The sequence below is a fragment of the Andrographis paniculata genome, unplaced genomic scaffold (assembly GCF_009805555.1).
Source record: "Andrographis paniculata isolate CXL003 unplaced genomic scaffold, ASM980555v1 Contig87END, whole genome shotgun sequence".
In the NCBI taxonomy this organism is placed as follows: Eukaryota; Viridiplantae; Streptophyta; class Magnoliopsida; order Lamiales; family Acanthaceae; genus Andrographis; species Andrographis paniculata.
Window position 1 is genome coordinate 2,665,339 of NW_026137625.1, and position 27,521 is coordinate 2,692,859.

Below are 27,521 nucleotides of genomic sequence, written 5' to 3' on the forward strand. Positions count from 1 at the left end.
TTTTAAATTCTGGTATAAATTTGCAATATTCATCTCCTAACTAAAGTACTCCTAAAATTGTACTACAATATTAGGACGGTTGTTTTGACTGGTGGTCTGACGGCAAGATAAGAAAAGAGATATGTGTGTTTATTTTGTAAAATAATTTGAAAATTTTTTTTTATAACATTACGAGAAATTGTATATAAAATATAAAACTAATAAATGTTTAATATATTAATAATTATATAATTTTAGATTTAATTTATTTTCTATCATATTTTGGAAATTATATATATATATATATGTATTTATTTCAATCAATTATGTAGTTTTTTATGTATAATTAAGTTTATTTACAATGAATTTTATTTGATTTTACTACTTTATTATTGAATTAAAAATATCAATTGAATTGGTGTGATAAAATGACAATAAAATTATGAATTTGAATTTTATCAAGCATTCTCAATAAACTGTGCTATATAATACTCCACTTATTTAGTGTAGCTCAAATTTGTCCGACATTGTTCACTTTATTTTTTTATGGCATTAATTTTTTATAAATTTTTTTAAAAAATTACAATATATACATTAACCCGCTATATGTAATACATATATTTTATTCGATTTACTTAAACAAATTAATTATTCAAAATAAATATATAATTTTTTATACTATTAATATAATTCTTCATGACATCAAAAAAACATCTATTATAAAACACAAAGCAAACAAACCAAAAAGAAATATATATTAGAGTCGGACAAAGATAATATCATTATTCTTTAATCGGAATGTCCAAGTAAAATGACATAATTAGCTCAGAAGAAAGAAATATTATTTTGCATTATACAATAATAAAACATATACTATATCTCGATTAATATAAAATAAGCTATATATTAATACTAAAATACTCTTAACGTTTATAATAAATTACAAATATAAAATTCATTTATAAATGATAAAAACATAAAAATAAATAAAAATAAAAAAAATAAAAAAATTCTACTAATAAATAAAATATTATTATATTAAATTTTAATATAGTAAAACCTCTTCACAAAATGGCTTTTGAAGTAGTTGGAGGGAGTGTATATTTTCAATTTTTAATGACCAATCAATAATGGTCACGACAAAAGTCTCCTACAATAGTTTGTACAGTTCCTTCATTAGTTTCTGGCAAGCTTCTTCCTCGACTAAATGGTCGGGCAGATCAGAAAGAATGTCACTGCTGTAAGGGTACATGCTTTGATTCATTGAATTCTGCTGCACCTCCATCTGCATCGTAGTATTCTGTTCGACTAATTGGGTACTGGCAGCAGCAGCAACAGCGTTCTCATCATCCGAAGGATCATTTAATAGCTCCTTGATCATTTCTCCGACATCAGAATCATTGACTCTATTGCCCGCTGTCGCTGAATCATCACTAAATATTTCATCCAAAGTAACAGCTTCTGCTTCGTAAGCTGCTGGTGGCAACTGCACCACCGGACAGGATGGCTGATCCGATGATACATTATCAGCGGTCGGGAGTTGGAGTCGGGGGCAGTCGTCTTTGGTGTAGGACGGAGAAGCATCCGACCAAACATTACAAGGGGCCATCTGACTACTGTAAGGATACAATATCCTTTGATTCATTGAATTCTGCTGCATCGGCATCGTAGTAGTCGTAGTACTGCAAGGTCGCCCATCTAAGCCGATTTTAGTTACCGAAAGAATATTCTCCGAAATTGAATAGGCATTCCTATTTTCTTCTTGTTGGAACGCACGCTGAGGCTGAGGCTGAATCTGAATCATCTCGGAAGACAGTACTCTCTCAAAGTGATTGTGCTTCTTTTTAGTAGCTTCTTTTCCGGCCTTTAATTTGAGGCGGTATTTCTGCAAATGGCTCGAGATATGTTGCCTTGTCAACCCTGGTATATTCATGGCCTTCTCTATTAACTTTGGCGTAGCTTCTGAAAGCAAAAAATAAATAGAAGAAACGAAAACCTAGTTCGTTAGTTAAATGAGATTTAATAATTAAGATGAACATGAACATGAATATGAATGTAAATGTACCGTCGATTCCTCCCAGCTGTTGTATTGCTTCACAGAACTTGCTGTGGAGCTCGTCATTCCATAACCGTTTCTCCCTCTTGGACGAAGACTCTGCGTACGGTATTTCTTCATTACTACTTAATTCTCTGTCATTTCTTTTTCTCTTGGACGACGACGACGGCGAGGGACCTGCATGGACGAATTCATGTCCATGCTGCTCTTCAGTCACCAATTTGGGCTGTTGCTGCTGCTGATTTTGTTTCCCGATCGCATACTGCCACAAGTATCTCGCTTGATTCTCCTCGATTGGCTTCGGGTAGTAAAATGAACAAATACCATCCACCATTTGGATCACCTTGCTTTCTGACCCATTGACGGACATCACTGCATATATGCATAAATCAGTTGAATATGCAGTCCTACATATCAAAATTTAATTAGGAGGTGATTGTATTAATTGAAATAAATAATTGAGGAGACGATACTTACTTATTACTCTAAGATTCATCACAGTTGCGACGTAGGCGAGAAATTTGCTAACGTCGAGACCAGGAAGGTCGGCGTCGCATATTATCAAGTCGAAATCTTTTTCATTCTTCAGCCGTTGCAACATCCCTTGCATTGAACTACACGGGCACACTGGACACATCCAACAATTATATCCACAGTCAGAAATCGAAATCCAAAAAACATAAACAAAACAATATTACTCCCTGCGCCATCCAATTCTATTTCTATTTCCTTTGAGATCCCATATTCTATATGAAATCTATCAAAGAAATGAAAATAGAAATGGATGATAGAGAAAGAAATAAAATACATCAAGAATAATGCATTGTCACCTAAATAGTTATTCTTGAGAAGATAACTGGTCAGAACATCCAAGGCAGTAGGATCCATGTCTACAACTAGGACTTTCACTGGGAAAGGGATACGGTAATCCATAATCATATTTTGTATTTCAAATCTTCGTTAAGAACAAATTCAGGTTACGTTTATTCCACAATCACCAATTTGTATTAATGATGAAGTACGTTCAAATGTAAAAGCACTCTCATTCTCTGTGTATATATAGATACTAAAAAAACTAATTCAGTAAATATTTGTATAGCGTGAATCGAAATTGAAACGGTAACTTAACAACCCTTAGTTATTGTTTCTAGATAGATTATGGTTGAATTATGATGTTTTAAAAATAACAATAAGAAAACCCTATAAACCTTAATTTGGATTAGTAACTAACTAACTAACTAACTAATTCCCTTCGTGCTCATTCCATTAATGCTGCATACGCAGGACACAACAATATTACTATGCATGGTGGCCAAAAAAGACGAACCGAACCGTCGAACTGTTAAATAAACTGAATCGAATCGAATTTTTGGTTAAACGAGCAAATTTGGTCCGAATACAAATACAGCATATTTGATATTCGTTCGGTTCGGTTCAGTTTCGGTTTTTTTTTTCTTCGGTTCGATTAACCGAACTGAATATATTTATATTTAAAATTTATATTAATAATTATATTTGGTTCAGTTTTGGTTCGGTTTTCGATTCGAATATTTGAAATATTTGCAATTATTTTTATTTAATTAAAATTTTAATAATTTTTTAATATATTTTTTTATTAATTTCGATTCGGTTTGAATCATTTGCAAATATTGTAAATATTTTCGGTTAACCAAAATTTTCGGTTGAAATACGGTTCACGATTTCAAATATTTGTTTGGTTTGATTCGGTTCGAATATCCAATGCCTGCTAGCAAATAACGGAACCATACTCACCACTATACGAATACAATTTAACGAATACAAGACATACAATTATGCCTCGAAATATTTGTTATAGCTACACACATGTGTTAGCATATGTATATATAAAAATTAAATAAATAAATAAACATGCAATTAATAGTATCTAATTTGTATAATAATTCTCTCAGCTCTAGAAGCAGCTCGTAGGCTTGACAACTCCGGCCGACGTTCCTCCGGCGTTGGCGCAAGAAGCCGAAGCCGTAGACGCCGCCCGCTGCTTATTGTCGTAAGAAAGGTTCACTTCCTCCATCATTATCCCGCTACAAGGCTTCGCTTTGCTGCAATCGAATTTCACGGCGACTTGAGTCGCCGATGTCCCATGTATGTCCTCGTAATGTACCCCGTGGACTTGCACACCGGATGCCTGTAAGAATACCAGAATCGATAATTAGACATGAACAATTCGGATGGGATGACGACAAAGCATATGTATGTCTTCGTTCCCGTTTGTATATATCTTACCTCATTCGGACAATTTTGGTGGTTTGGGCAATAATTCTGGTCGATGATAATAGGGTTTTCGACATTGGCCATGGTCACATGTTGGTACACAATGTCCTTGACGAATCCATTGCTCGGCCTCGCCCATGTCTTGATCCTTAAACCGTTTGTAGTCCCCGTGAATGTGACAGCTTTAACGGTCACATTTTTAACTCCGGCCTCATTTTGCGTCCACCCTAAACTTCCGATGCTACAAGAAAATAATAAATAGTTGATTGAGTATAGTACATACGTATTCGATAAATAACTTATATTATTACAAAATCATCCAATTTTTGCGCATTGATGTATGTATGCATATAATTATACCTTACACCGTGGCCCGGGCCGCACGCTATTTTCTCGATCCACAAGTTGGAGGTACCAGGACCGATGGAAATGCAATCGTCCCCGGTGCCAATGTGAGCGTTGGTAATTGTAACTCCCGATGAATGCTCCACATGAATTCCGTCGGTGTTTGGGCTACTCCTAGGAGCTAAGATCTTCACATTCGCAAGCTTCGCATTTTGGCTTCCGTAAATGACAATATGGAACATTTGGCTATTCATCGAGATCAATCCGTTGATCACTATATCTTTTGAGTTATAAAACGCCAACGACTACAAATTTGACAATAATATATCATTATTAACAATCCATCGATCACTATACTAGCATAACCATGACAAACTTAGGTCGTGTTCTTTTGTGGATTTTACTCATATTTTTACTGTTCAAATTCTTTTTTTCTTTTCAAAAATTTCAAATCATATATTATACTACAAATTTATTTTACATTTAAAACTATCATATCAATATATATTTATATTGCATCAAACAACTATTTAAATTCGATTTTTCACTGTTCAAAAATTTAAATCCAAAAATCCTAACCCACAAACAAGCACAACCATAAACTCAAGCTTACCGTGGCTCCATTAGGGCAAGTCCGGCCCAAATTCTTGCAAGCCCACAATGCATTTCCCTTGCCATCTAGGGTTCCGCCGGAGATAGAAACTCCGGTGACCCCATCAAATCGCAACCACGTACCAAGTTTCCCAACCACATTGTAGTTTGCGGGAGCTAATAGAGTCCCGTCAATGCGAATATTTATCGCATGATTTTTGCATGACTTTCCTGAAAAATTTATTCCACGTAAAAAATATCTTCCCCGGGGAACATATACGGTGGCCGGGGCTGTGGAAGCACAAGCAACATCCCATGCTTGTAGAAATGAATTACTTGAATCTGAATTCCCATCGGATTTGGCCCCGAATGACTTCACATTGTATGTCGGATTGGCAGCAAGACCTGACAACGGCAAGTAGTATTCGAGCGCTAATACGGTGAAGGCGAAAATTTTATAAAAAGTTTTCATGATGAATTTGATTTTGATTTTTGATCTTTTTTTCTTTTTTTCTTTTTCTCTCTTAATTTTATAGAAATTGATGAAATAACTTTTTGTGTATTTTGGAATTCTTAAGGAGGGGTCGTTTTTATTTATAGGGTATGGAAATGAGAATAACTAACATTATTGTTTAAGTGTGAACATATATAAAATTAAAAATAGGTTTTGCCTAATTGTTTTGGTCACATTTACTGTGTAAATGATACACACTGTATTTTTTGGTGTTTATGTTACGTAACTTAACTCACGCAGCATATTCTTATTATTATTATTATTATTATTATTATTATTATTATTATTAGGAGTAGTAGTCAATTGTGCATGTGTGGAAATAAATTTGGTGTTACATAAGTCAGGAGCTATCTACTGTTAATATACTCCATAAAGTAACAAATAATTTAATTAGAAGGACTTTAGGAGTTAATGGAAAAAATATATATGTATAGATATGATGAATGAGGTTTGGCCAAATTAGTTCAATAGTAATATAAATGACTATACATATAATTAATATAATTTATAGTATTTCTGAGATTTCTTACAAAATTTATGTAAATTTAATAATTAGATTTGAAAGTACTTGAGTGCATGCATGCATGTATTTTCTCAATTTTAACAGTCTTCTAATATTTGCTATATGGAGTGTCTCCATCCCTGCCATCCACAATCACACACTAATACAGATGTGCATATATATATATAGAGAGAGAGAGGGGGGCAAAAACTGATACGAAACGATATTTTAATACGAACCTGACACGAAATAATTGAATTTTGGTCAAAGATTTCAACTTAATTGATTATATATATACGGGTTTACACGAATCCAGTAAACGGATCGAATTAGGTATTAATATATTTATTATATATGTAAAATATATTATTCTAATTTAATAATTAGCCCACGTATTGATTTAAATTAAATTTAATTTTAAATAATTCAACCTAATTCATTGTATAATTATATAAACCTTGAGTAACTTTTTCATATGGGATAATAGCAATTTTTTCTTCTTTTATGACGTGGAAATTCGCAGTCGCCACCCGAAAGTACAAATTGGATAAACCCCCAGTCAAACCTAATAGTTATGGCAGGTGACTTGAGACGTCGGGGGTTTAAACTCATGACCTCATGGTCACACGCCCAACCCCTGCACCATCAGGTCATCCTTACGGGACGGGATAATAGCAATATTTTATTAAATGGCAAGAGATACAATGAAATTTATCCTAAGGCACACCCAAATGGGGAAGAGTTCAAATAAATGTACCCACACTATATATTAACGACTTTAATTAGTAACGTTTACCAAAATACACCTACATACACTATTATATATTTATCTACATGCAAATGCAATGTACCACCAAAATAATTAATTAAATACCATTCAATATATCTAGTGTGAAAAAGATCCATATGGATCCAAATTGCAGAAATTCAATGATGAGTTGAATCCACGTAAAGTAGCCAACGTTATGTAATCTGCATGCATGCATATCCTAAAACAATTAAATACTCCTCTATACTTATTTGTTGGAAAATGGTGTTCGAGCAATACATCAAACACTTCAGGGTCAATTCACGGAACGTGGTTAGTTCACAGTTATAACATATTTTTCCCATGAATTAAATGCATAAATCAAAACAATAAATGAGACAAAATATTTGGTGATCTGGTTTGGTTATAAATCAACGTGCATTCAGGGATCGGAATCTAGGAGAAGGTCTACTATAATCACTCTTGATTACAAAACTAAATAACTCCAAATTAAATTCTTCAACTCAACCTCCTATCATAACCTACTTTAAAAAATACTTCCACAGGTTCCCGTTGTTACAAACGTATGCTAACAACGATCATATAGCAAAGCTACGTAGAGCCTGATTATTTCCTTCGATTGGAACTCTTTCAACTCGATCTCCGACAAACTCCTCAATAGTTTTTTTTGTCCTAAACACTCATTCACATTATAGAGAATCGAAATGGACAGAGGGTGAGAGTTTCAAACTATATTTCTCTCTCTAACAAACAATCTCAAACTCACTCACAACCATTCTGCATGTATGTCCGGTTGAGTATACAACACATATAGTATTGGTTAGAAAAATCTCACATTAATTTTTCTTTGCACCGAAATAGAAATAGGATGAAATGATTTTTCATGAATCTCGCATGCTTTGACCTTTCATAAACATTCATTTTGTCTCTTGTAAACGACTTGGTAGAATAGACAAAATGAATACAGACAAACTCACAGTAGATCTGCAGCACGATTGCAGTTGCAGTCTGTTTACAATGTTTAAGTGCTGAAAATATAAATAACTTGCTGAATGAATAGAAGCACCGTTTGTCCATACGACAAAATAATTAGAAAACTTTTTCATTCACAGTATTTACATCATAATTCAACTATATTTTTTCATTCAATATATAAGAATGTTCGAATTAATATAAAATATAATTGAACATAATTATACTACGATCCAACAAATTTTCACCACAATTGTTACAATTCATTATCTTGTATTTGAAAAAGTCCCTAATTATTTTGTATAGCTAATCCAAATCTAGCATGACCTGACCCACTCTCTATCGAAAGTATCAATCTACACTACAAACACAACAATCTCAATTAAGAGGGGTTTTTTTTTTATTTTTATTGTAGAGAGCATGCAGAAGGGTTTTTTTGTTTTTTCTGTTTGTTTTTTTTTTTTTTTCTCAATTGTTCTTTAAATTTTTTAAAAGTAAAGAATTCGCTTAAAGTATCTTATTTATAAATAAATATATTTATATGCATTTTAAAGCTTTTGTCTTTTTTGAAATAATTTATGTGACATCTTTATTGAATATACATTTTAATATGAAGTATAATTCTTAAAATATTCAAAATATATGTTAAATTAATGTTTAATCAAATATATAACTTACAATCAAATAACATCATTTTATTTATTTTTTTTATTCACACAAACACACAACTCATGCATCTAAACGAAAATTGAACATCTAACTTCAAGCATATCAAGAAAAAACCAGCTCACACTTTGAATGTACATGCATTACAGGTTTGTTTGTTTTCTATTTGAATTAAAACCCATCACTATTTACTCCATCTGTACCATTACCATTAAAAATATATTTTTTTTTTCAAAAAATATCAAATGAAAATACAATTTAAATTATAATTCAAATCCAACCTTGATTTCAAACCAAAACCAAATAAATTCGTCAAAAATATTATTTTACTTTGGGTGCAATATTATAAATTTTAGTATAATTTTGATATTTTTTTCAAATTTTTGCACTTATTTTTTATCTGCGGGTATATTTTATAAATTATTTTTAAAATGATAAAAATAAAATAAAAATATAAAACTTTACGTAAATAACAATTTTAGGAAATCAAACTAAAAATAAGAGAAAAAAAAAAAAGGATGAAAATAAAATGCATTAAGCCTAAAATGGATATTTCATACAAAATAAAATACAATCATTAATATTCAATAAACATATAAAAGTGGTGATGAACAAATAACAACACAACATTCCTTTTTGGTCGATATATCTCTCTCTACATATACATACGTATTATATATGTGTGGCTATGGCTACATACGATAATTTATACGAAATAAAGCTCCCAAGCTTCATTTGTAAAGAATATGTATATATATATGTAAATATTTTCATGAGTATTCTTATCATATATCTTTTGAGTATGAATAATCGATAGAAACTAAGTATAAGTCGATCTTCATCTATGTACCTATACTTATAGGCAGCTCATAGGCTCGACGGCGCCGCTCGTTTTCCCTCCGGCGTTGGCGCAAGAAGCCGTCGCCGGTTTGTTTTTGTAGGTTAGATCGACCCCCTCCATCGTAATTCCACTACACGGCTTCGTCTTGCTACAATCGAATTTGACGGCAACTTGGGTAGCCGATGTCCCGTGAATGTCTTGGTAAGTAATGTCGCTTATCTTCACGCCGGATCCTTGGTGAGGGCACTCTTCGTGGTTCGGACAATAGTCTTGGTCGATGATGATAGGGTTTTGGACATTGTCGATGACGAGGTGTTGAAATAGGACATCCCTAACGAATCCATTGCTCGGCCTCGCCCATGTCTTGACCCTCACGCCGTTTTGAGTCCCTGTGAAGGTCGCCGTCTTGAGCGTCACGTTTTGCACTCCCGCTTCTTGCGAGTCCCAACCGAGACTTCCGATACTGTAAAAAGTTGCGTGCGCATTTTATGTTAGATACCGCAAATTTATCGTATGCGTAACATTTTATGCTTGAAAATATTTATTGAAAAACTATATATTTTCTCCATCCACTACTAAACTTTTTTCTTTTTGTCTCAAAATTTTTCATTTCTTTTTCTTAAAAAATTAAATTTCAACTAAATATCAAAATATTCTTACTTTTTACGGTTCAGATTACTTCCGAGGGTAAAATGGTTATTACATTACTTTATTATACTACATATCTAAAAAAATACTAATTTACCTTAATTTACGTGTAAAAGTCAAATGAAAATTTTACCACCGCACGGAGCGGAATAATATGTAATTAATAATGTATTTTTCTACAATTTAAATACTTAGGTGAAAGATGATCATTTAACAATATACTAACCTTACGCCGTGGCCGGGGCCACAAGCCAGATTTTCGATCCACAAATTGGAGGTTCCAGGGCCAATGGAAACACAATCATCCCCGGTGCCAACGCGAGAGTTCATAATAGTAACACCCGATGAATGCTCGACATGGATGCCATCCGTGTTCGGGCTGTTCCCCGAGGCCGAGATCCTCGTGCCAACAAGATTAACATTTTGGCATCCATCGATCAAAATGTGAAACATTTGGCTATTCAACGAGGTCAATCCGGTGATCACTATGTTGTCGGAGTTGTAGAAAGCCAACGACTTTAAGAAAAGAAAAGAAAAAATCGTTAGTGTTTTTTGTAAGTATTCATAAACCTTAGCGATCGCTACAAAACTTCCTTACAAGCAAATAGTATCAACACAAAAAGGCATAACTATATTTCATTATGAACTATATAACGAGTCGATCATTGTGAATCATCCTTTCCACATAAGTCAATCTCTCTAAAGTCAATAATTTTACATGCTACTTAACTTTGTTTCCACTTTTTCAATTATTCACGCTTAGAAAAAATAAATAAGTAAAAATATATTTTATAAGTTATCATCTAATTCTATAGTGAATTTTTTTTAAATCCTAAATGCGAACTCTACCCAAATAGACAATAAGTTACACCAATTTCAACATTTTCAATACTATTGAAACCCTAATTTCGGAAAAAAAAAAAAAGGGTTCGAAGAACGAATCGTACCGTGGCTCCTTTAGGGCAACTCTTCCCGGCCTCCTTACAAGCCCACAAAGCCGTCCCCCGGCCGTCTAGGGTTCCGCCACTTATCGAAACTCCAGAAACCTTCTCGAACTGCAACCACTTGCCAACTTTCCCGACAATATCGTAATCCAACGGCGCGACCAACGTGCCATCAATACGTATCATCACCGAATTACTCTTGCACGACTCCCCCGAAAAGTAGACATTGTAGAGCAAGTATCTCCCCGGCGGGACATACATTGTGGCCGGGGAGGCGGCACCACATGCGGCGTGCCATGCGCTTAAAAAGGCCTTTGTGGAGTCGGATTCGCCGTCGGGTTTAGCCCCAAATGACTGCACGTCGAAGGTCGAACCGGCGTCGAGGCTCGCCGGAGAGTGGAAGAGTGTTATTAGAATGAGAATCAGAAATGAAGAGGGAATTTTCATGGCAGCCATTTTTTTTTTTAACTGAAATTTGTTGAGAAAGTTTGTTCGATCGATGGATGTGATAAAAAGTTTTGTGGATTCGAAGGTATTTATAGAGTTGAGAGTCAACAGTACTGTGAAGGATTTGGCTGCCCAATTTGGACAAAAAATTTAAGTCCTGTTTTTGGATGGCATAACTAACATTAACTGTTCTTTTTTTAATATTTTCTGTTGTGTTAGATTTTACTTCCTTTGTCAACCAAAGGATCACAAACTGATTGCGTACCAGCTCTAATGAATATAGTGTTTTTTTATTTATTATTATTTTATATAAATTTTATTTATTTATTTTGCTTCTACTGTCTATTGGGTATATTTTTTATAAATTATTTTTAGAGTTATATATAAATGGATAAAATATAATACGTGATCCATTAACAATATATATATAAAAAATTTTGCACAGACATTAAGAAATAACAAGTATTTAAAAGGTGGTTGATGGTACTTTTATATATAAAGAGTTCTTGGCCTTTATGGTTTAATTTGATGTAAATTGGAGCATATATTTATACTCCTTCCGTCCTATAACAAAGTATTCATTTGTCTTTTGCGTCATTATACTTAACATTGAAAATATCCTTATATTTGTATAATTTTTTATACAAATGTCATTATATTAGTATTATAGGACACCAATAGAAGTATTTTGTCATTTTCTCTTTATTTGTAATATAATTTGATATAATAATTAATATTCAAATATCAACATGCAAAAAGTAAATAGATGCGTTGTTATGGGACAGAGTGAGTAATACGTATTGTGGTTGAATTTACTATTAAAAAAAAGAAAAAAATAAAATTCCTTGTTATGGGACAACGAAAATAATAAATGTATATGTTACGAACCACCAAAGGAGTATAATGAAATTTTTTAAAAAAATTTAGAATGTTTTAAGAATTGTATATAAGTTTATATATATATATATAACGTGAGAATCCGCATCCATTATCCGAAAGTACACACTGAGAAACCCGTCTGAATCTAATACCTTGCAAAATAAGTCCGACAAGGCAAGTCACACTAGGCGAACGATATGTGGGAATATATGTGGATGAATTAACGAGGTTAAAAAAAGAAGTATAATTATATAAATAAATATACAATTAAAAATTATGTATGAATTTTTTCATTGTAAGCAAAAAAAAAAAAAAAAAAAAAAAAAAAGGCGACAGAGTGAGTAATAAAATGGACATTTTTTGAAGTATGTTTTAAGACGGATTTTGTGGAGTAGATATTGGATGATAGTTAAATAAATAATTAATATATGTTGGGTATAAAAATATTAAATTAAATTGGATAATCTATTTTATTTTCCCAGTCATATGTATGTATGTTATAGTATACAATATGTAATAGTGTAATGTCGTCGTCCAGAGATTTGCAGATAAAAGTGAAGGAAACGAGGCATGAATTGAGGCTGTTCGGTTTGTTGTCCAAATTAATAATCATGGATTTATTATTAAAATGATTTTTTTTTTTTCAAATAAACTTTATTCTAAGTACAATGTTATTAAATTGTTATTTTATATTTTTTTTTTAAAAAAATCAAGATATATAATACTTTACGAAAACAAACCAGCTTCAGTACTGTTGAAATTTTTTGTGGTTTTTGCATAATAATTTTTTTTTTTTTTTTTTTGTCTTTCCATATCATTCAACAAATTTTATATATTATTTAATTGTATAATATTAATATTACATCAAGTTTACCATTATTAATTTAAAATTAATTAGTTAACAATTGAAATGATATAATTTGATCCATTCTTTATTTATATACATTCCAATCTCCCAAATTTTAATTAGGGCGTGTTCATTTATATTGTAGATATTTTTTTTCCATTTAATTTATAGTATATATTTTATTAAAATTTACTTAAAATATATAGGTATAGATCAGCTGCTGAGTAGGTTTATTCAGCATAGTATTGATTTGATCGAATCAGCACATTCTATAGGGTAAGCCTCGTATATTTATAAATATTTTAACATATTTATAATACATTTATAAATTAACATATATTATATTATAATTTAATATATGTTATTTTATAATACAAAATATGCTGAAATATGTATAAAAATGCGTTAATCATCCATACGATATATGCTAGTCACCTATAGGGTAAACTGTTTTTTTATTCCCGTAACTGGCCCCTATCATTTTAGTCCCGTAGGTGGAGTCTGTCGCAAACTAGTCTCATAAGTGAAAATTTTTCGTTGTTTTAGTTCTCCAGCGCCAGAGACGCCCGCGTAGCTCGCCGGAGGCTAGGTGTCTGCTAGGTGTCGTTGACCTGGTGGGACACTTGGCGGACACGTGGCTTTTTTTTTTCTTTTTTTTTTCATTTTTTTAATTTTTTTCAATTGGAACAATTAAAAAAATTAAAAAAGGCAAATAAAATTTTAAAAAAAAATTTAAAAATTAAAAAATGAAAAAATATATATAAAAAAATCAATGTGTCCGTCAGGTGTCGCTGACCTGGCGGGACTCGTGGCCTCCTGCGAGCCACACGGGCGTCTCCGGCGCCGGAGGACTAAAACAGCGAAAAATTTTTATTTATAGGACTAGTTTGCGACATGCTCCACTTACGAAACTAAAATCATAAGTAGATCCATTTACGTAATTAAAAAAAAAAAAAAAATTACCCTAATATATATTGATCTGGTTAATCAAAACAGTTTAAGATGGGAAGTCCAAGGATATCCAAAATAATAGTATATGATTGCAGTTGCACATGGGATGATTTATATATGTTTAGAATAAATATACTATGTGAATATAATAGGTATATATATATATATATATATATATGAATGCTTGGTTGACAAGAATTATATAAATATATTTTCTGATATTATATACTGTACTTAATTAAATTAATAGAAAATGATGAGATGAGCTGAGACGAAAGCATGCATGCATGTCTTGATGCGCAGCTTTTTTCCTTTCTAAGAAACAATTCGTTACGCAACTACCATATATTATTATTATAATTAATATTTCAAATTAGTATTAATAATACGGCGGCCGTTACAATATTAAATAGTTCTAATTCATACATGTTAATTTAGAGCCGATAAAAACAGGCACGGTCTGAAAATTCGATTTCCGTCACACAAAAAAGAAAAAAAAAAAAAAAGTCATACTTGAGCCTTTAAAAATAAATTTAAAATTTTTCGAACTGACCCGGCATGCCAATAAAATGGCCATATCTGGGCCTATGAATGTCAAGCTATACCTGGCCCGATCCAATTTGTCAAAATTAATATTTGAAATTTAATATCTTTATATATACAATAATAGGAATTTATAATTTAAATTAGATTGTCAATATTTGAACCTATCGAGTCAAATATCATTCTTATTTATAAAATTTTTTTTTCATCATGAATACAAAGCAATATTTCTTGTAATGGCAGCTGAGGTGTTTAAAGGTCGAATAGATCATAAGCAAATTCAAATCAAAGAAATTACTGCTACAAACAAGGAATCCCTAAATTAGGGCAAAATTTATATGTATATATATATATAATTTCATAAAGTAATATATGATATATTATTTGCTTTTATTTAAAGTTTGTGTTTGTTTACTTTAAAATATATATATATATATATAGTTGTTAAATACTTTTTATATGTCCATAAAATTTATATTACTATTCTTTTTCTATTGTCTATTAAATCTATTAAAATTTATGTTTATTTTATTTATAGTAAATATATCTACTATTAATTTTATTATTTATATTTTAACGAATAATAATCGATTTATTAGTATTTTTTCTATTTATCACATTATATTTTTATCAATTTTTTAATAAATTTTTATTTATATGGTTATTAGTTTGAAATTGATTTGTAATAGGGTGTTGATTTGATTTTATATTTAAATAGTAGTTTGATATGATGTTTAATTGTGAGAGAAAATAATATATTTTTATTGAAAATGGTAATAAAAATAAATATCATTGATTTGGATTTGAAATAAAAATAAAAATAAAAAAAAAAAAAAAAAGTTTGAGTAATTTTAATTTTTAACTACTCCACTTTATATTCAAATATTATTCCATGTCCAACCAAACAAGTATAATTTTGTGTACGAGGGGGTATAATTTTTTTTTTATTTATTTTTTTTTTTTTTTTTTGAAAAAAAATTGAAAGATTGAACGTAATATTAAACATATATATCAGATAGGATGTTGATTAAAATTAATCAACCACCATATTGATAAGGCTAATCAGCACATGAACAACTATTTTTCAATGCATGGTTGGAATTAAATTAGTATATATATATGTCTTGTTGATTATTATTATTATTATTATTATTATTATTATTATTATTATTATTATTATATAGTTATGTTATATTAAGAATATGTATATTTATTAAAATTAATCATAGTCTGTATTATGTGGATTATTAGTTTGTATCATCGTGTTTATATCATGCATTTATATTATATTAGTAAATACTTTGTGAAATCATAGTTTTCAATAGTAGTGTACCAGAGTCAGGAAGCTCCAATTGTGCTTTTACACAGTGGCAGAGTTAGAATTATTCCTACGAGGGGTTGAAAGTTTTGTTGAACTAATATATATATATAGAGTAAATTGTAAAAAATATCTCACACTTATACCCTATTATCACTTTTGTCCTGTATTTATCTCTTTGGCAAAATATATTTCACATGTTTACAAAAGTCGTTATTTATGTCTTATTTTCGCGCGTGAAATTCACACCACGTGCCCTTACGCGCAATCAGGCGCGGCCACGCGCGGTCAAATGATAGAAATAGCGACTTTTGAAAACATGTGGGATATATTTTGCCAGAGAGATAAATACAGAACAAAAGTGATAATGAGGTATATGTGTGGAATATTTTTTGCAATTTTCCATATATATATATATATATCATTTTGAGCAATTGATGATAAAAGAAATATTATTCAATCAATATAAAATATAAACTTAGTAAAAATTGATCTAAATTTACGGACAAACATCTATGTAATCAACAATATAATAAAAGTAACGGCAATAAAATAAAAGTAACGGCAAAAATAATAACGGGGGGCTGGCGGCCCCGAGTCCCTATGTGGCTCCGGCACTACGTTTACACAATAGCGGCATAGCATTTTGTAACAGCGGTGGAACGTTTTTTAAATTGAATAATATATTATTATTTTTATTATAAGTAGGTTTTGATAATTAGATTTTCGTAATATAATAATTTTTTTTGTTCATTTAATAAAGTATCTATTTTTTATATATTTTTTTATTTAATAATAAAGTATTTTTTTTTTAAATTGTACTATCTCCTACATTAAAATATCTTAAAATTTATAATATATTACACAAATACTACTATAGTTATATAATACATACTCATAAGATTATTTTTATTATTTTTTCTTAATTTATACTATATAGTAATAATATACTAATATTCAAAAATTTATGTGCGAAAAGCAACCGAATACTTATTCAAGAGACCAAGGGAGTATTATATTTGTTATTTGGTAAGTGAAGAGTATATTATAGATACTTCTGGCTCTAGAAAGAAAAAAAAACGTTGTGACTTACTTTGTCGAACTTAATTTATAAGTTATTAAGTTTGACCAAAAATTTATCTATAAGACACTAAAAATAGCCTAAGAAGTTCCCACGTCATTAGAATAAAAAAAATAATAATAAAATAAAAAATAACATTAACATACCATGGAAAAAATAAATGAAATTGACAAAGAATAGAAAGAATACAAAAAATATTTATACAAGAGTGCGTAAGGGTGAAAATGAAATATATATATATATATATATATTTGTCGGATTTTTAAATTTGATTAATACTGATTATCTATCTATCAAAATAATTATGGTCTAATTATTTTTACTTATAACTATTTACTCTCTCTCCTAGGAATAAATTTAACTTTTTTTTTAGCTTTTGCACACAGTTAAATAAATTAGTATTTTATACATATATATATAGTATAATAAAACACTGCAATATCTATTTTTCCCCTTCGGATTAAAGTAAAAGTAATGTGAAAAAGTAAAATGTGTTAGTATTTTGATATTTAATTAAAAATTATTTTAAAATAAAATAAAATTGTTGGGGTGCAAACCCAAGTCCCACATTGAAAGTTGTGAAAAAAAATTACGCACTTTATAAGTCCAAAGTAAACTCCACTAGTATGAGGTCTTTTGGAGGATATCCAAAAACAAATCCGTGCGGGCTTAGCCCAGAGCGGACAATATCATACTAGTGTTGAGTTGACCCAGTCCCAACAGTGGTATCAGAGCCCGGTTAGATGGTGAAGTGGACTGGGTGGCATTGGGCATTGGTTGTGGTGATGGGCTCGCCCTCGTGACCTGTGGATGTGCCTTGTGTCGAAAGTCTCCTGGCGGTGTAGGGTCGGTCCCGATTGAGGTGGTCAGGAAGCAAATCCCTTTATAATAGGCGGCACAAGGTGGACAGGGAAGGTCCATTGGTGGTCCTTGGTTTGAGGGGAGGATTGTTGGGGTGCAAACCCAAGTCTCACATCGAAAGCTGTGAAGAAAATTTTCACACCTTATAAATCCCAAGTGAACTCTACTAGTATGAGGCCTTTTGGAAAATATCCAAAAACAAATCTGTGCGGGCTCAGCCCAAAGCGAACAATATCATACTAGTGTTGAGTTGACCCAGTCCCAACAGTGGTATCAGAGCCCGGTTAGATGGTGAAGTGGACTAGATGGTATTGGGCGTTGGTTGTGGTGGTGGGCTCGCCCTCGTGACCGAAAACCCAATTCCCACATTGGAAGTTGTTAAGAAAAATTTCACACCTTATAAGTCTCAAGTAAACTCCACTAGTATAAGGCCTTTTGGAGAATATACAAAAACAAATCCGTGCGGGCTCAGCCCAAAGCGAACAATATTATACTAGTGTTGAGTTGACCCAGTCCCAACAGTGGTATCAGAGCCCGGTTAGATGGTGAAGTGGACTGGGTGGCATTGGGCATTGGTTGTGGTGGTGGGCTCGCCTTCGTGACCTTCGGATGAGCCTTGTGTCGAAAGTTTCCTGGCGGTGTCGGGTTGGTCCCGATTGAGGTTGTCAGGCAGAGGGTCCCTTTGTGATAAGCGGTACAAGGTGGGCAGGGAAGGTCCATACGGGTCCCTTTGTGATAGGCGGTACAAGATGGGCAGGGAAGGTCCATTGGTTGATTCTTGGTTTGAGGGGAGGATTGTTGGGGTGAAAACCCAAGTACCACATTGGAAGTTGTGAAGAAAAATTTCACACCTTATAAGTCCCAAGTAAACTCCACTAGTATAAGGCCTTTTGGAGAATATCCAAAAACAAATCCGTGCGGGCTCTGCCCAAAGCGGACAATATTATACTATTGTTGAGTTGACCCAGTCCCAACAGTGGTATCAGAGCCCGGTTAGATGGTGAAGTGGACTGGGTGGCATTGGGCCTTGGTTGTGGTGGTGGGCTCGCCTTCGTGACCTGTGGATGTGCCTTGTGTCGAAAGTCTCCTGGCGATCCCTTTGTAATAGGCGGCATAAGGTGGACAGGGAAGGTCCATTGGTTGATCCTTGGTTTGAGAGGAGGATTGTTGGGGTGCAAACCCAAGTTCCACATCGAAAGCTATGAAGAAAAATTTCACACCTTATAAGTCCCAAGTGAACTCCACTAGTATGAGGCCTTTTGGAGAATATCCAAAAACAAATCCGTACGGGCTCAGCCCAAAGCGGACAATATCATAATAGTGTTGAATTGACCCAGTCCCAACAGTGGTATCAGAGCCCGGTTAGATGGTGAAGTGTACTGGGTGGCATTTGTTTTGGTGGTGAGCTCGCCCTCGTGACCTGCGGATGAGCCTCGTGTCGAAAGTCTCCTGGTGGTGGTTGGTCGGTCCTGATTGAGGTGGTCAGACAGCAAGTCCCTTTGTAATAGGCGGCAGAAGGTGGACAGGGAAGGTCCATTGGTTAATCCTTGGTTTGAGGGGAGGATTGTTGGGGTGCAAACCTAAGTCCCACATCGGAAGCTGTGAAGAAAAATTTGACATCTTATAAGTCCCAAGTAAACTCCACTAGTATAAGGCCTTTTGGAGAATATCCAAAAACAAATCCGTGCGGGCTCTGCCCAAAGCGGACAATATCATACTATTGTTAAGTTGACCCAGTCCCAACAGTGGTATCAGAGCCCGGTTAGATGGTGAAGTGGACTGGGTGGCATTGGGCATTGGTTGTGGTGGTGGGCTCGCCCTCGTGACCTGTGGATGTGCCTTGCGTCGAAAGTCTCCTGGCGGTGGTTGGTTGGTCCCGATTGAGGTGGTCAGACAGCGGGTCCCTTTGTAATAGGCGGCACAAGGTGGACAGGGAAGGTCTATTGGTTGATCCTTGGTTTGAGGGGAGGATTTTTGGTGTGCAAACCCAAGTCCCACATCGGAAGCTGTGAAGAAAAATTTCACACCTTATAAGTCCCAAGTGAACTCCACTAGTATGAGGCCTTTTGGAGAATATCCAAAAACAAATCCGTGCGGGCTCAACCCAAAGCGGACAATATCATACTATTGTTGAGTTGACCCAGTCCCAACAGTGATATCAGAGCCCGGTTAGATAGTGAAGTGGACTGGGTGGCATTGGGCTTTGGTTGTGGTGGTGGGCTCGCCCTCGTGACCTATGGATGTGCATTGTGTCGAAAGTCTCTTCGCGGTGGTTGGTCGGTCCCGATTGAGGTGGTCAGACAGTAGGTCCCTTTGTAATAGGCGTTACAAGGTGGACATGGAAGGTCCATTGGTTGATCCTTGGTTTGAGGGGAGGATTGTTGGGGTGCAAACCCAAGTCCCACATCGGAAGCTGTGAAGAAAAATTTCACACCTTATAAGTCCCAAGTGAACCCCACTAGTATGAGGCCTTTTGGAGAATATCCAAAAACAAATCCGTGCGGGCTCAGCCCAAAGCGGACAATATTATACTAGTGTTGAATTGACCCAGTCCCAACTGTGGTATCAGAGCCCGGTTAGATGGTGAAGTGTACTGGGTGGCATTGGTTTTGGTGGTGGGCTCGCCCTCGTGACCTGCGGATGAGCCTTGTGTCGAAAGTCTCCTGGCGGTGGTTGGTCGGTCCCGATTGAGGTGGTCAGACAGTGGGTCCCTTTGTAATCGGCGGCACAAGGTGGGCAGGGAAGGTCTATTGGTTGATCATTGGTTTGAGGGGAGGATTGTTGGGATGCAAACCCAAGTCCCACATCGGAAGCTGTGAAGAAAAATTTCACACCTTATAAGTCCCAAGTGAACTCCACTAGTATGAGGCCTTTTGGAGAATATCCAAAAACAAATCCGTGCGGGCTCAGCCCGAAGCGGCCAATATTATACTAGTGTTGAATTGACCCAGTCCCAACTGTGGTATCAGAGCCCGGTTAGATGGTGAAGTGTACTGGGTGGAATTGGTTTTGGTTGTGGGCTCGCCCTCGTGACCTGCGGATGAGCCTTGTGTCGAAAGTCTCCTGGCGGTGGTTGGTCGGTCCCGATTGAGGTGGTCAGACAGCACGTCCCTTTGTAATAGGCGGCACAAGGTGGACAAGAAAGGTCCATTGGTTGATCCTTGGTTTGAGGGGAGGATTGTTGGGGTGTAAACCCAAGTCCCACATCGGAAGCTATGAAGAAAAATTTCACACCTTATAAGTCCCAAGTAAACTCTACTAGTACGAGGCCTTTTGGAGAATATCCACAAACAAATCCGTGCGGGATCAGCCCAAAGCGGACAATATTATACTATTGTTGAGTTGACCCAGTCCGAACAGTGGTATCAGAGCCCGGTTAAATGGTGAAGTGGACTGGGTGGCATTGGGCCTTGGTTGTGGTGGTGGGCTTGCCCTCGTGACCTGTGGATGTGCCTTGTGTCGAAAGTCTCCTGGCGGTGGGTGGTCGGTCCCGATTGAAGTGGGCAGACTGCGGGTCCCTTTGTAATAGGCGGCACAAGGTGGACAGGGAAGATCCATTGGTTGATCCTTGGTTTGAGGGGAGGATTGTTGGAGTGCAAACCCAAGTCCCACATCGAAAGTTGTGAAGAAAAATTTCACACCTTATAAGTTCCAAGAGAACTCCACTAGTATGAGGCCTTTTGAAGAATATCCAAAAATAAATCCGTACGGGCTCAGCCTAAAGCGGACAATATCATACTAGTGTTGAATTGACCCAGTCCCAACAGTGGTATCAGAGCCCGGTTAGATGGTGAAGTGTACTGGGTGGCATTGGTTTTGGTGGTGGGCTCGCCCTCGTGACCTGCGGATGAGCCTTGTGTCGAAAGTCTCCTGGCGGTGGTTGGTCGGTCCCGATTGAGGTGGTCAGACAGTGGGTCCCTTTTTAATAGGCGGCACAAGGTGGGCAGGGAAGGTCTATTGGTTGATCCTTGGTTTGTGGGGAGGATTGTTGGGATGCAAACCCAAGTCCCACATCGGAAGCTGTGAAGAAAAATTTCACACCTTATAAGCCCCAAGTGAACTCCACTAGTATGAGGCCTTTTGGAGAATATCCACAAACAAATCCGTGCGGGCTCAGCCCAAAGCGGACAATATCATACTATTGTTGAGTTGACCCAGTCCCAATAGTGGTATCAGAGCCCGGTTAAATGGTGAAGTGGACTGGGTGGCATTGGGCCTTGGTTGTGGTGGTGGGCTTGGAGCGGGCTTGAATCTTTTACTACTGAAAGCGGTAAATAAAGCAGTAAGGATGAAGTGAACGGAGATGAGCGAAGCGAAAGCGAGAGGTAGAGTTCCAGTGGTAAACAGATGATCGGGGCAAGGATGAAGCGCGGTTACCAGAGGATTGGGGCGTGAGTGAGCGGTATATTATATGTATATGTATATGAGCGAGTTAGAGTGAATGAGAGGTGCTGTGTTTGAACTGTGCGTTACTAAATTGGTAGATTTCTCTGGATGCAGCGAGCGAATGACGTAAGTGTGTTATCGGAAGCATATATGTATATTATGAAAATGATGATAGAAAGATGTTGTAATTATATAAACTGGATAATAAAGAACTCATCACACTGGTATTTTTGGCCTAGGGGGGAGTTACAACAAGACTTCAATGACACCCAGAATTAAGACATTATAAGAAAGAAACCCTACTGTCACTAGGAATTTCTGCGACCTAATAGACCCCCGTCTATGTCCCGTTAATTTCCCCAATTTCTGCCTCATTAGTGGCTTTACCCCCTGATGTTGCTACTATTTTATCAGAATCAAATTTAGCACAGTAATTAAGTAGGTCGACAAGGCTCCCGCGTACTTAACTACATTGAACTACCTTGAAACCGCTTTTGGCGCATAACAAGGCTTAATTAATCAATTCTTCTCTTGCTCTATACCAGTGATATGAAATTCTCTAAAATTGATTTATATAAGTATGGAAAATTGTGAAAGAATTTAATTTGAAGAAATGAATGATAGTTCTTTATATACTACGGAAGCGCAAAAAGAATTAGACTACAAAGCTGTAAATGAAAGCAGTAATCTAATCTAAGAAGGCATTAAAGACGTGGCCAAGGGAGAGGGAAAACCCCCACTCCCTTGGCCTTTCCTGTGGAGAACTCCCTTACAGGGTTGGAGCTCTCGGAAACAGGAAGACGACGAATAATGTATGTATGCTGAAAAATCGCCAAAAGAATTCGATCCCTTTTACATAAGGATATCTGGCCCTATTTTATATCAGGTGTGAAAAGGCGGTTGCAAGTAGTAGTTAGGCAGTTCCAACCACTGGGCAGTTAAGCGGTTGCTGGTGGTTATTCTGTTGAAGCAGTTGCCTGCCATGACTCCCAGGGTGCCCGCTTCGCTTGCGTTGAAGGTTAAGGGCACAGATCTTCCTCGCTTGCTGGAGAGCAGGAGGGCATCAGCGTAGCTCGGCTCGCTTGTGCTAGCTGGAATTGGAATGACTGTACCGCTGCAGTTGAAGTACTTTGTTGAAATCTGGTGAGAGTCTGCAGTGGTGGGTATCTGGACTGTCGCTTGTAAGCGGGAGAGGCTATCGCTTGCGGCTATGAAGGTGGCCGCTTGCCTCTCATGCCTTAGTGTTTTCAACGTGTGTCTTGGGCGCTTGCGAGCGAAGGCGGCTGTCGCTTGCGGCGTCTGCCTTAGCTTTTCTGGTTCCAAGATTACCGCTTAAGAGGGCAAAAAATTGTTAATAATTTCAACAACGAATTCTGGATCATGCCTAGTGATATAAATCAATATTGTATGCCGATTATGAATTATTTTGATGGTTCTTATGCAGAAATTCAAGTAATACACATTTTTGTCAACCTAAGAATATGCTCAAATTTGGGGTCATCATAGGCGGCACAAAGTGGACAGGGAAGGTCCATTGGTTGATCTTTGGTTTGAGGGGAGGATTGTTGGTGTGCAAACCCAAGTCCCACATCAGAAGCTGTGAAGAAAAATTTCACACCTTATAAGTCCCAAGTGAACTCCACTAGTATGAGGCCTTTTGAAGAATATCCAAAAACAAATCCGTATGGGCTCAGCCCAAAGCGGACAATATCATACTAGTGTTGAATTGACCCAGTCCCAACAATGGTATCAGAGCCCGGTTAGATGGTGAAGTGTACTGGGTGGCATTGGTTTTGGTGGTGGACTCGCCCTCGTGACCTGCGGATGAGCCTTGTGTCGAAAGTCTCCTGGCGGTGGTTGGTCGGTCCCGATTGAGGTGGTCAGACAGTGGGTCCCTTATTAATAGGCGGCACAAGGTGGGCAGGGAAGGTCTATTGGTTGATCCTTGGTTTGTGGGGAGGATTGTTGGGATGCAAACCCAAGTCCCACATCGGAAGCTGTGAAGAAAAATTTCACACCTTATAAGTCCCAAGTGAACTCCACTAGTATGAGGCCTTTTGGAGAATATCCAAAAACAAATCCGTGCGGGTTCAGCCCAAAGCGGACAATATTATACTAGTGTTGAATTGACCCAGTCCCAACTGTGGTATCAGAGCCCGGTTAGATGGTGAAGTGTACTGGGTGGCATTGGTTTTGGTGGTGGGCTCGCCCTCGTGACCTGCGGATGAGCCTTGTGTCGAAAGTCTCCTGGCGGTGGTTGGTCGGTCCCGATTTAGGTGGTCAGACAATGGGTCCCTTTTTAATAGGCGGCACAAGGTGGGCAGGGAAGGTCTATTGGTTGATCCTTGGTTTGTGGGGAGGATTGTTGGGATGCAAACCCAAGTCCCACATCGGAAGCTGTGAAGAAAAATTTCACACCTTATAAGCCCCAAGTGAACTCCACTAGTATGAGGCCTTTTGGAGAATATCCAAAAACAAATCCGTGCGGGCTCAGCCCAAAGTGGACAATATTATACTATTGTTGAGTTGACCCAATCCCAACAGTGGTATCAGAGCCCGGTTAGATGGTGAAGTGGACTGGGTGGCATTGGCCCTTGGTTGTGGTGGTGGGCTCGCCCTCGTGACCGGCGGATGAGCCTTGTGTTGAAAGTCTCCTAGCGGTGTCGGGTTGGTCCCGATTGAGGTGGTCAGGCAGCCGGTCCCTTTGTGATAGGCGGTACAAGGTGGGAAGGGAAGGTCCATTGGTTAGTCCTTGGTTTGAGGGGAGGATTGTTGGGGTGCAAACCCAACGCACCTTATAAGTCCCAAGTAAACTAGTATAAGGTCTTTTGGAGGATATCAAAAAATAAATCCGTGCAGGCTTAGCCCAAAGCGAACAATATCATACTAGTATTGAGTTGACCCAATTTCAACCGAAATAAATGAGATATTTTGACTTAACATGGTAAAATGAAAAGTTTACTTTTGAATGAAATTGAGTATGATTTATGATTTTATTTTTGTAACTTTATTGATTTGAATAATAATTAGGAAATTTTTCTATAAATTTTTGTATTTATCTTTATTATAAATTTTTATATCTAATATTTTTTATATTCTTAAATTCTTTTAAATTAAATAGCGGTCATCCGCTACCTATTATTCTGCTATAACATTTTAGAGGTTGACGGATATTCAATACATACTATCAAAAATTGACAATTTGATATTAAAAATTTATATATTAAGATAAAATAATAATAATAATAATAATAATAATAATAATAATAATAATAATAATGATTTTAGGAAATGGATGGATGGATGGATGGATGAGAAACAACATGATAAGTTTATTTATGCAATATACGAAAGTAAAACATGCATAAATTTAATTTAAGACAATAGTAATTACCACTAGATAAAAGTTATTGTTATAATTGGGTAAATTGGTGGAATTATTACTGTTGAACAAACTCTCTTTTGACTTGATTTATTTATTAAAAATATATTCATTTAACTTAGGCCTAATTTCCCACCATGCATGTATTAACTAATTTTATAACGAATTTTCATAATATATATATATATATTACATGTAATTTATATTCTTAAAACATTATATATTACATTTAAGTAATTTTTTACTATTAAGAACAATTTACATAAAACTATTTTTTAATAAAAAAAAAAAAAACCGACAAACATAAATTCGTCTATATAATTGATTGAACTAAATCCTTTCCCCTATAAGTGAGCAAGTTGTAGATTTTTTTCCTAAAAAAAAGAAAAAATTGTATACATTATATAACAAAACTTTTTAATCTTGTGTTAATTTAAAAAATAATAATAATAACCGACAAACATATATTTTGGCACCTTAAAGGGATCAAACTCCCAACCTCATGCGTGTCATAAATGAACTCAACTGTTTGAATCGCACCCTCGCCCAAATGGTCCACTTGAGGGTGTGTTTGTTTGGAGATTTTGATTTTGAGTTGGGATTTGAATAGTAAAAATTTTGAATATGAATAGTTGTATGATGTGATGTTTTGAATGTAAAATTGATTTTTAGTATAATATAAAAAATGAAAAATAGATGTTTAATTTAATGTTTTTGGGGAGAAAAAATTGGATGAATAGTGTAAATCGAATCCAATCCCCCAGACAAACACACTTTGAGAATAATACTCTCTCCATCCCATATTAGATGACCTTTTAATTTATTTTGATATTTTTTATACAAGACATTTTAAATAAAATAATAAATAAGTATTAAATAATATCTTTATTCTAACATTTTTTTTAACACAATGTTATAAAATATTAAGGATAAAATAGTTGAGAATATTATTTAAATTACATCACTAAAATTGTAATGGTTTGTTTAGTTTATGTTGTGGTTCGAATTTACATTTTTTTAGTTTAATTTTGATTTAAAGTGCATTTATTATGTGAGGTTTATTGAATAAAATAATAATCCTTCCATCTCAATTTAATTGAATTTTTAGAGTTTTGTAATAAATTAAAAAATATTAGTATTTTATTGATTAGTGTAAGTATGCAGGAGTTTTTGAAATTTTTGTCATTTGATCTTTTGAAGTTTTGTAGTATATTAAAAATAGTAGTATTTTATTAGTTAGTGGAAGTGTGTAAGAGTTTTTGACATTTTTTACATTTGACTTTATGTATAAAGTAATTATACGTGTGTGATTATATATTTGTAATTTAAGTAAAAGTTAACTGATATTAGTGTATGATTATTTTTCCTAAAATAAGATATGAATACTTTGAAGTAAAACAAACGAAAAAGGTACAACGGGTCTTTAAATTGGGATAGAGGAAATATATTTTTATTAAAAATTATATAAAATAATAAAATTTGAAATTTAATTAATTTAAAATAATTTGTAAAAAACAAAAAATCCTTTTAAATAATATAAATATTTTCGTCCCATAACCGTTTATGCATTTCACTAGTAACAAGTATTTAAAGAAATATAGTTTAGTAAATTACTTATAATAGTTTATGACATTATTTTCATATAAGTAGTGGTGTTTGATATTTTTAAAATAAAAATTAATATGTATAATTTTAAAAAATTTAAATATTTTAAATACTATTATCTCAATAGAATGTATACAATAT

The 27,521-nt window shown here is 34.6% G+C and overlaps 3 protein-coding genes across 3 annotated transcripts; all 3 read right to left on the minus strand.

Annotated features, from left to right (window-relative positions):
* Nucleotides 1-1,129: 1,129 nt before the first annotated feature.
* LOC127242588 (two-component response regulator ARR14-like) lies at nt 1,130-2,968 on the minus strand. Its single transcript, XM_051262169.1, has 4 exons — nt 2,866-2,968; nt 2,513-2,662; nt 2,045-2,407; nt 1,130-1,941 (listed from the first exon to the last, which is right to left on the minus strand). Exons 1-4 carry the CDS (start codon nt 2,966-2,968, stop codon nt 1,130-1,132), a joined length of 1,428 nt encoding a protein of 475 aa, XP_051118126.1.
* Nucleotides 2,969-3,968: 1,000 nt separating this feature from the next.
* Nucleotides 3,969-5,696, minus strand: LOC127242589 (polygalacturonase-like). Its single transcript, XM_051262170.1, has 4 exons — nt 5,247-5,696; nt 4,649-4,938; nt 4,301-4,529; nt 3,969-4,202 (listed from the first exon to the last, which is right to left on the minus strand). Exons 1-4 carry the CDS (start codon nt 5,694-5,696, stop codon nt 3,969-3,971), a joined length of 1,203 nt encoding a protein of 400 aa, XP_051118127.1.
* Nucleotides 5,697-9,254: 3,558 nt separating this feature from the next.
* LOC127242670 (polygalacturonase-like) lies at nt 9,255-11,564 on the minus strand. The gene is made up of 3 exons (XM_051262308.1): nt 11,084-11,564; nt 10,363-10,652; nt 9,255-9,951 (listed from the first exon to the last, which is right to left on the minus strand). The coding sequence occupies exons 1-3, from the start codon at nt 11,534-11,536 to the stop codon at nt 9,504-9,506; spliced, it is 1,191 nt and encodes a 396-aa protein (XP_051118265.1). The 5' UTR covers nt 11,537-11,564; the 3' UTR covers nt 9,255-9,503.
* Between the last annotated feature and the right edge of the window lie 15,957 nt (nt 11,565-27,521).

Bases quoted from the DNA above. Each gene is read 5' to 3' on its own strand.
- LOC127242588 (XM_051262169.1), bottom strand. From the start codon at position 2,968: ATGGATTACCGTATCCCTTTCCCAGTGAAAGTCCTAGTTGTAGACATG. The intron at 2,408-2,512 runs GTAAGTATCGTC...GCATATATGCAG, and splicing joins GATGAATCTTAGAGTAATAA to TGATGTCCGTCAATGGGTCA. The intron at 1,942-2,044 runs GTACATTTACAT...TTTTGCTTTCAG, and splicing joins ACAGCTGGGAGGAATCGACG to AAGCTACGCCAAAGTTAATA.
- LOC127242589 (XM_051262170.1), bottom strand. From the start codon at position 5,696: ATGAAAACTTTTTATAAAATTTTCGCCTTCACCGTATTAGCGCTCGAA. The intron at 4,939-5,246 runs GTAAGCTTGAGT...TCAAATTTGTAG, and splicing joins CTTGCCCTAATGGAGCCACG to TCGTTGGCGTTTTATAACTC. The intron at 4,530-4,648 runs GTATAATTATAT...ATTTTCTTGTAG, and splicing joins GGCCCGGGCCACGGTGTAAG to CATCGGAAGTTTAGGGTGGA.
- LOC127242670 (XM_051262308.1), bottom strand. From the start codon at position 11,536: ATGGCTGCCATGAAAATTCCCTCTTCATTTCTGATTCTCATTCTAATA. The intron at 10,653-11,083 runs GTACGATTCGTT...CTTTTCTTAAAG, and splicing joins GTTGCCCTAAAGGAGCCACG to TCGTTGGCTTTCTACAACTC. The intron at 9,952-10,362 runs GTTAGTATATTG...AACTTTTTACAG, and splicing joins GGCCCCGGCCACGGCGTAAG to TATCGGAAGTCTCGGTTGGG.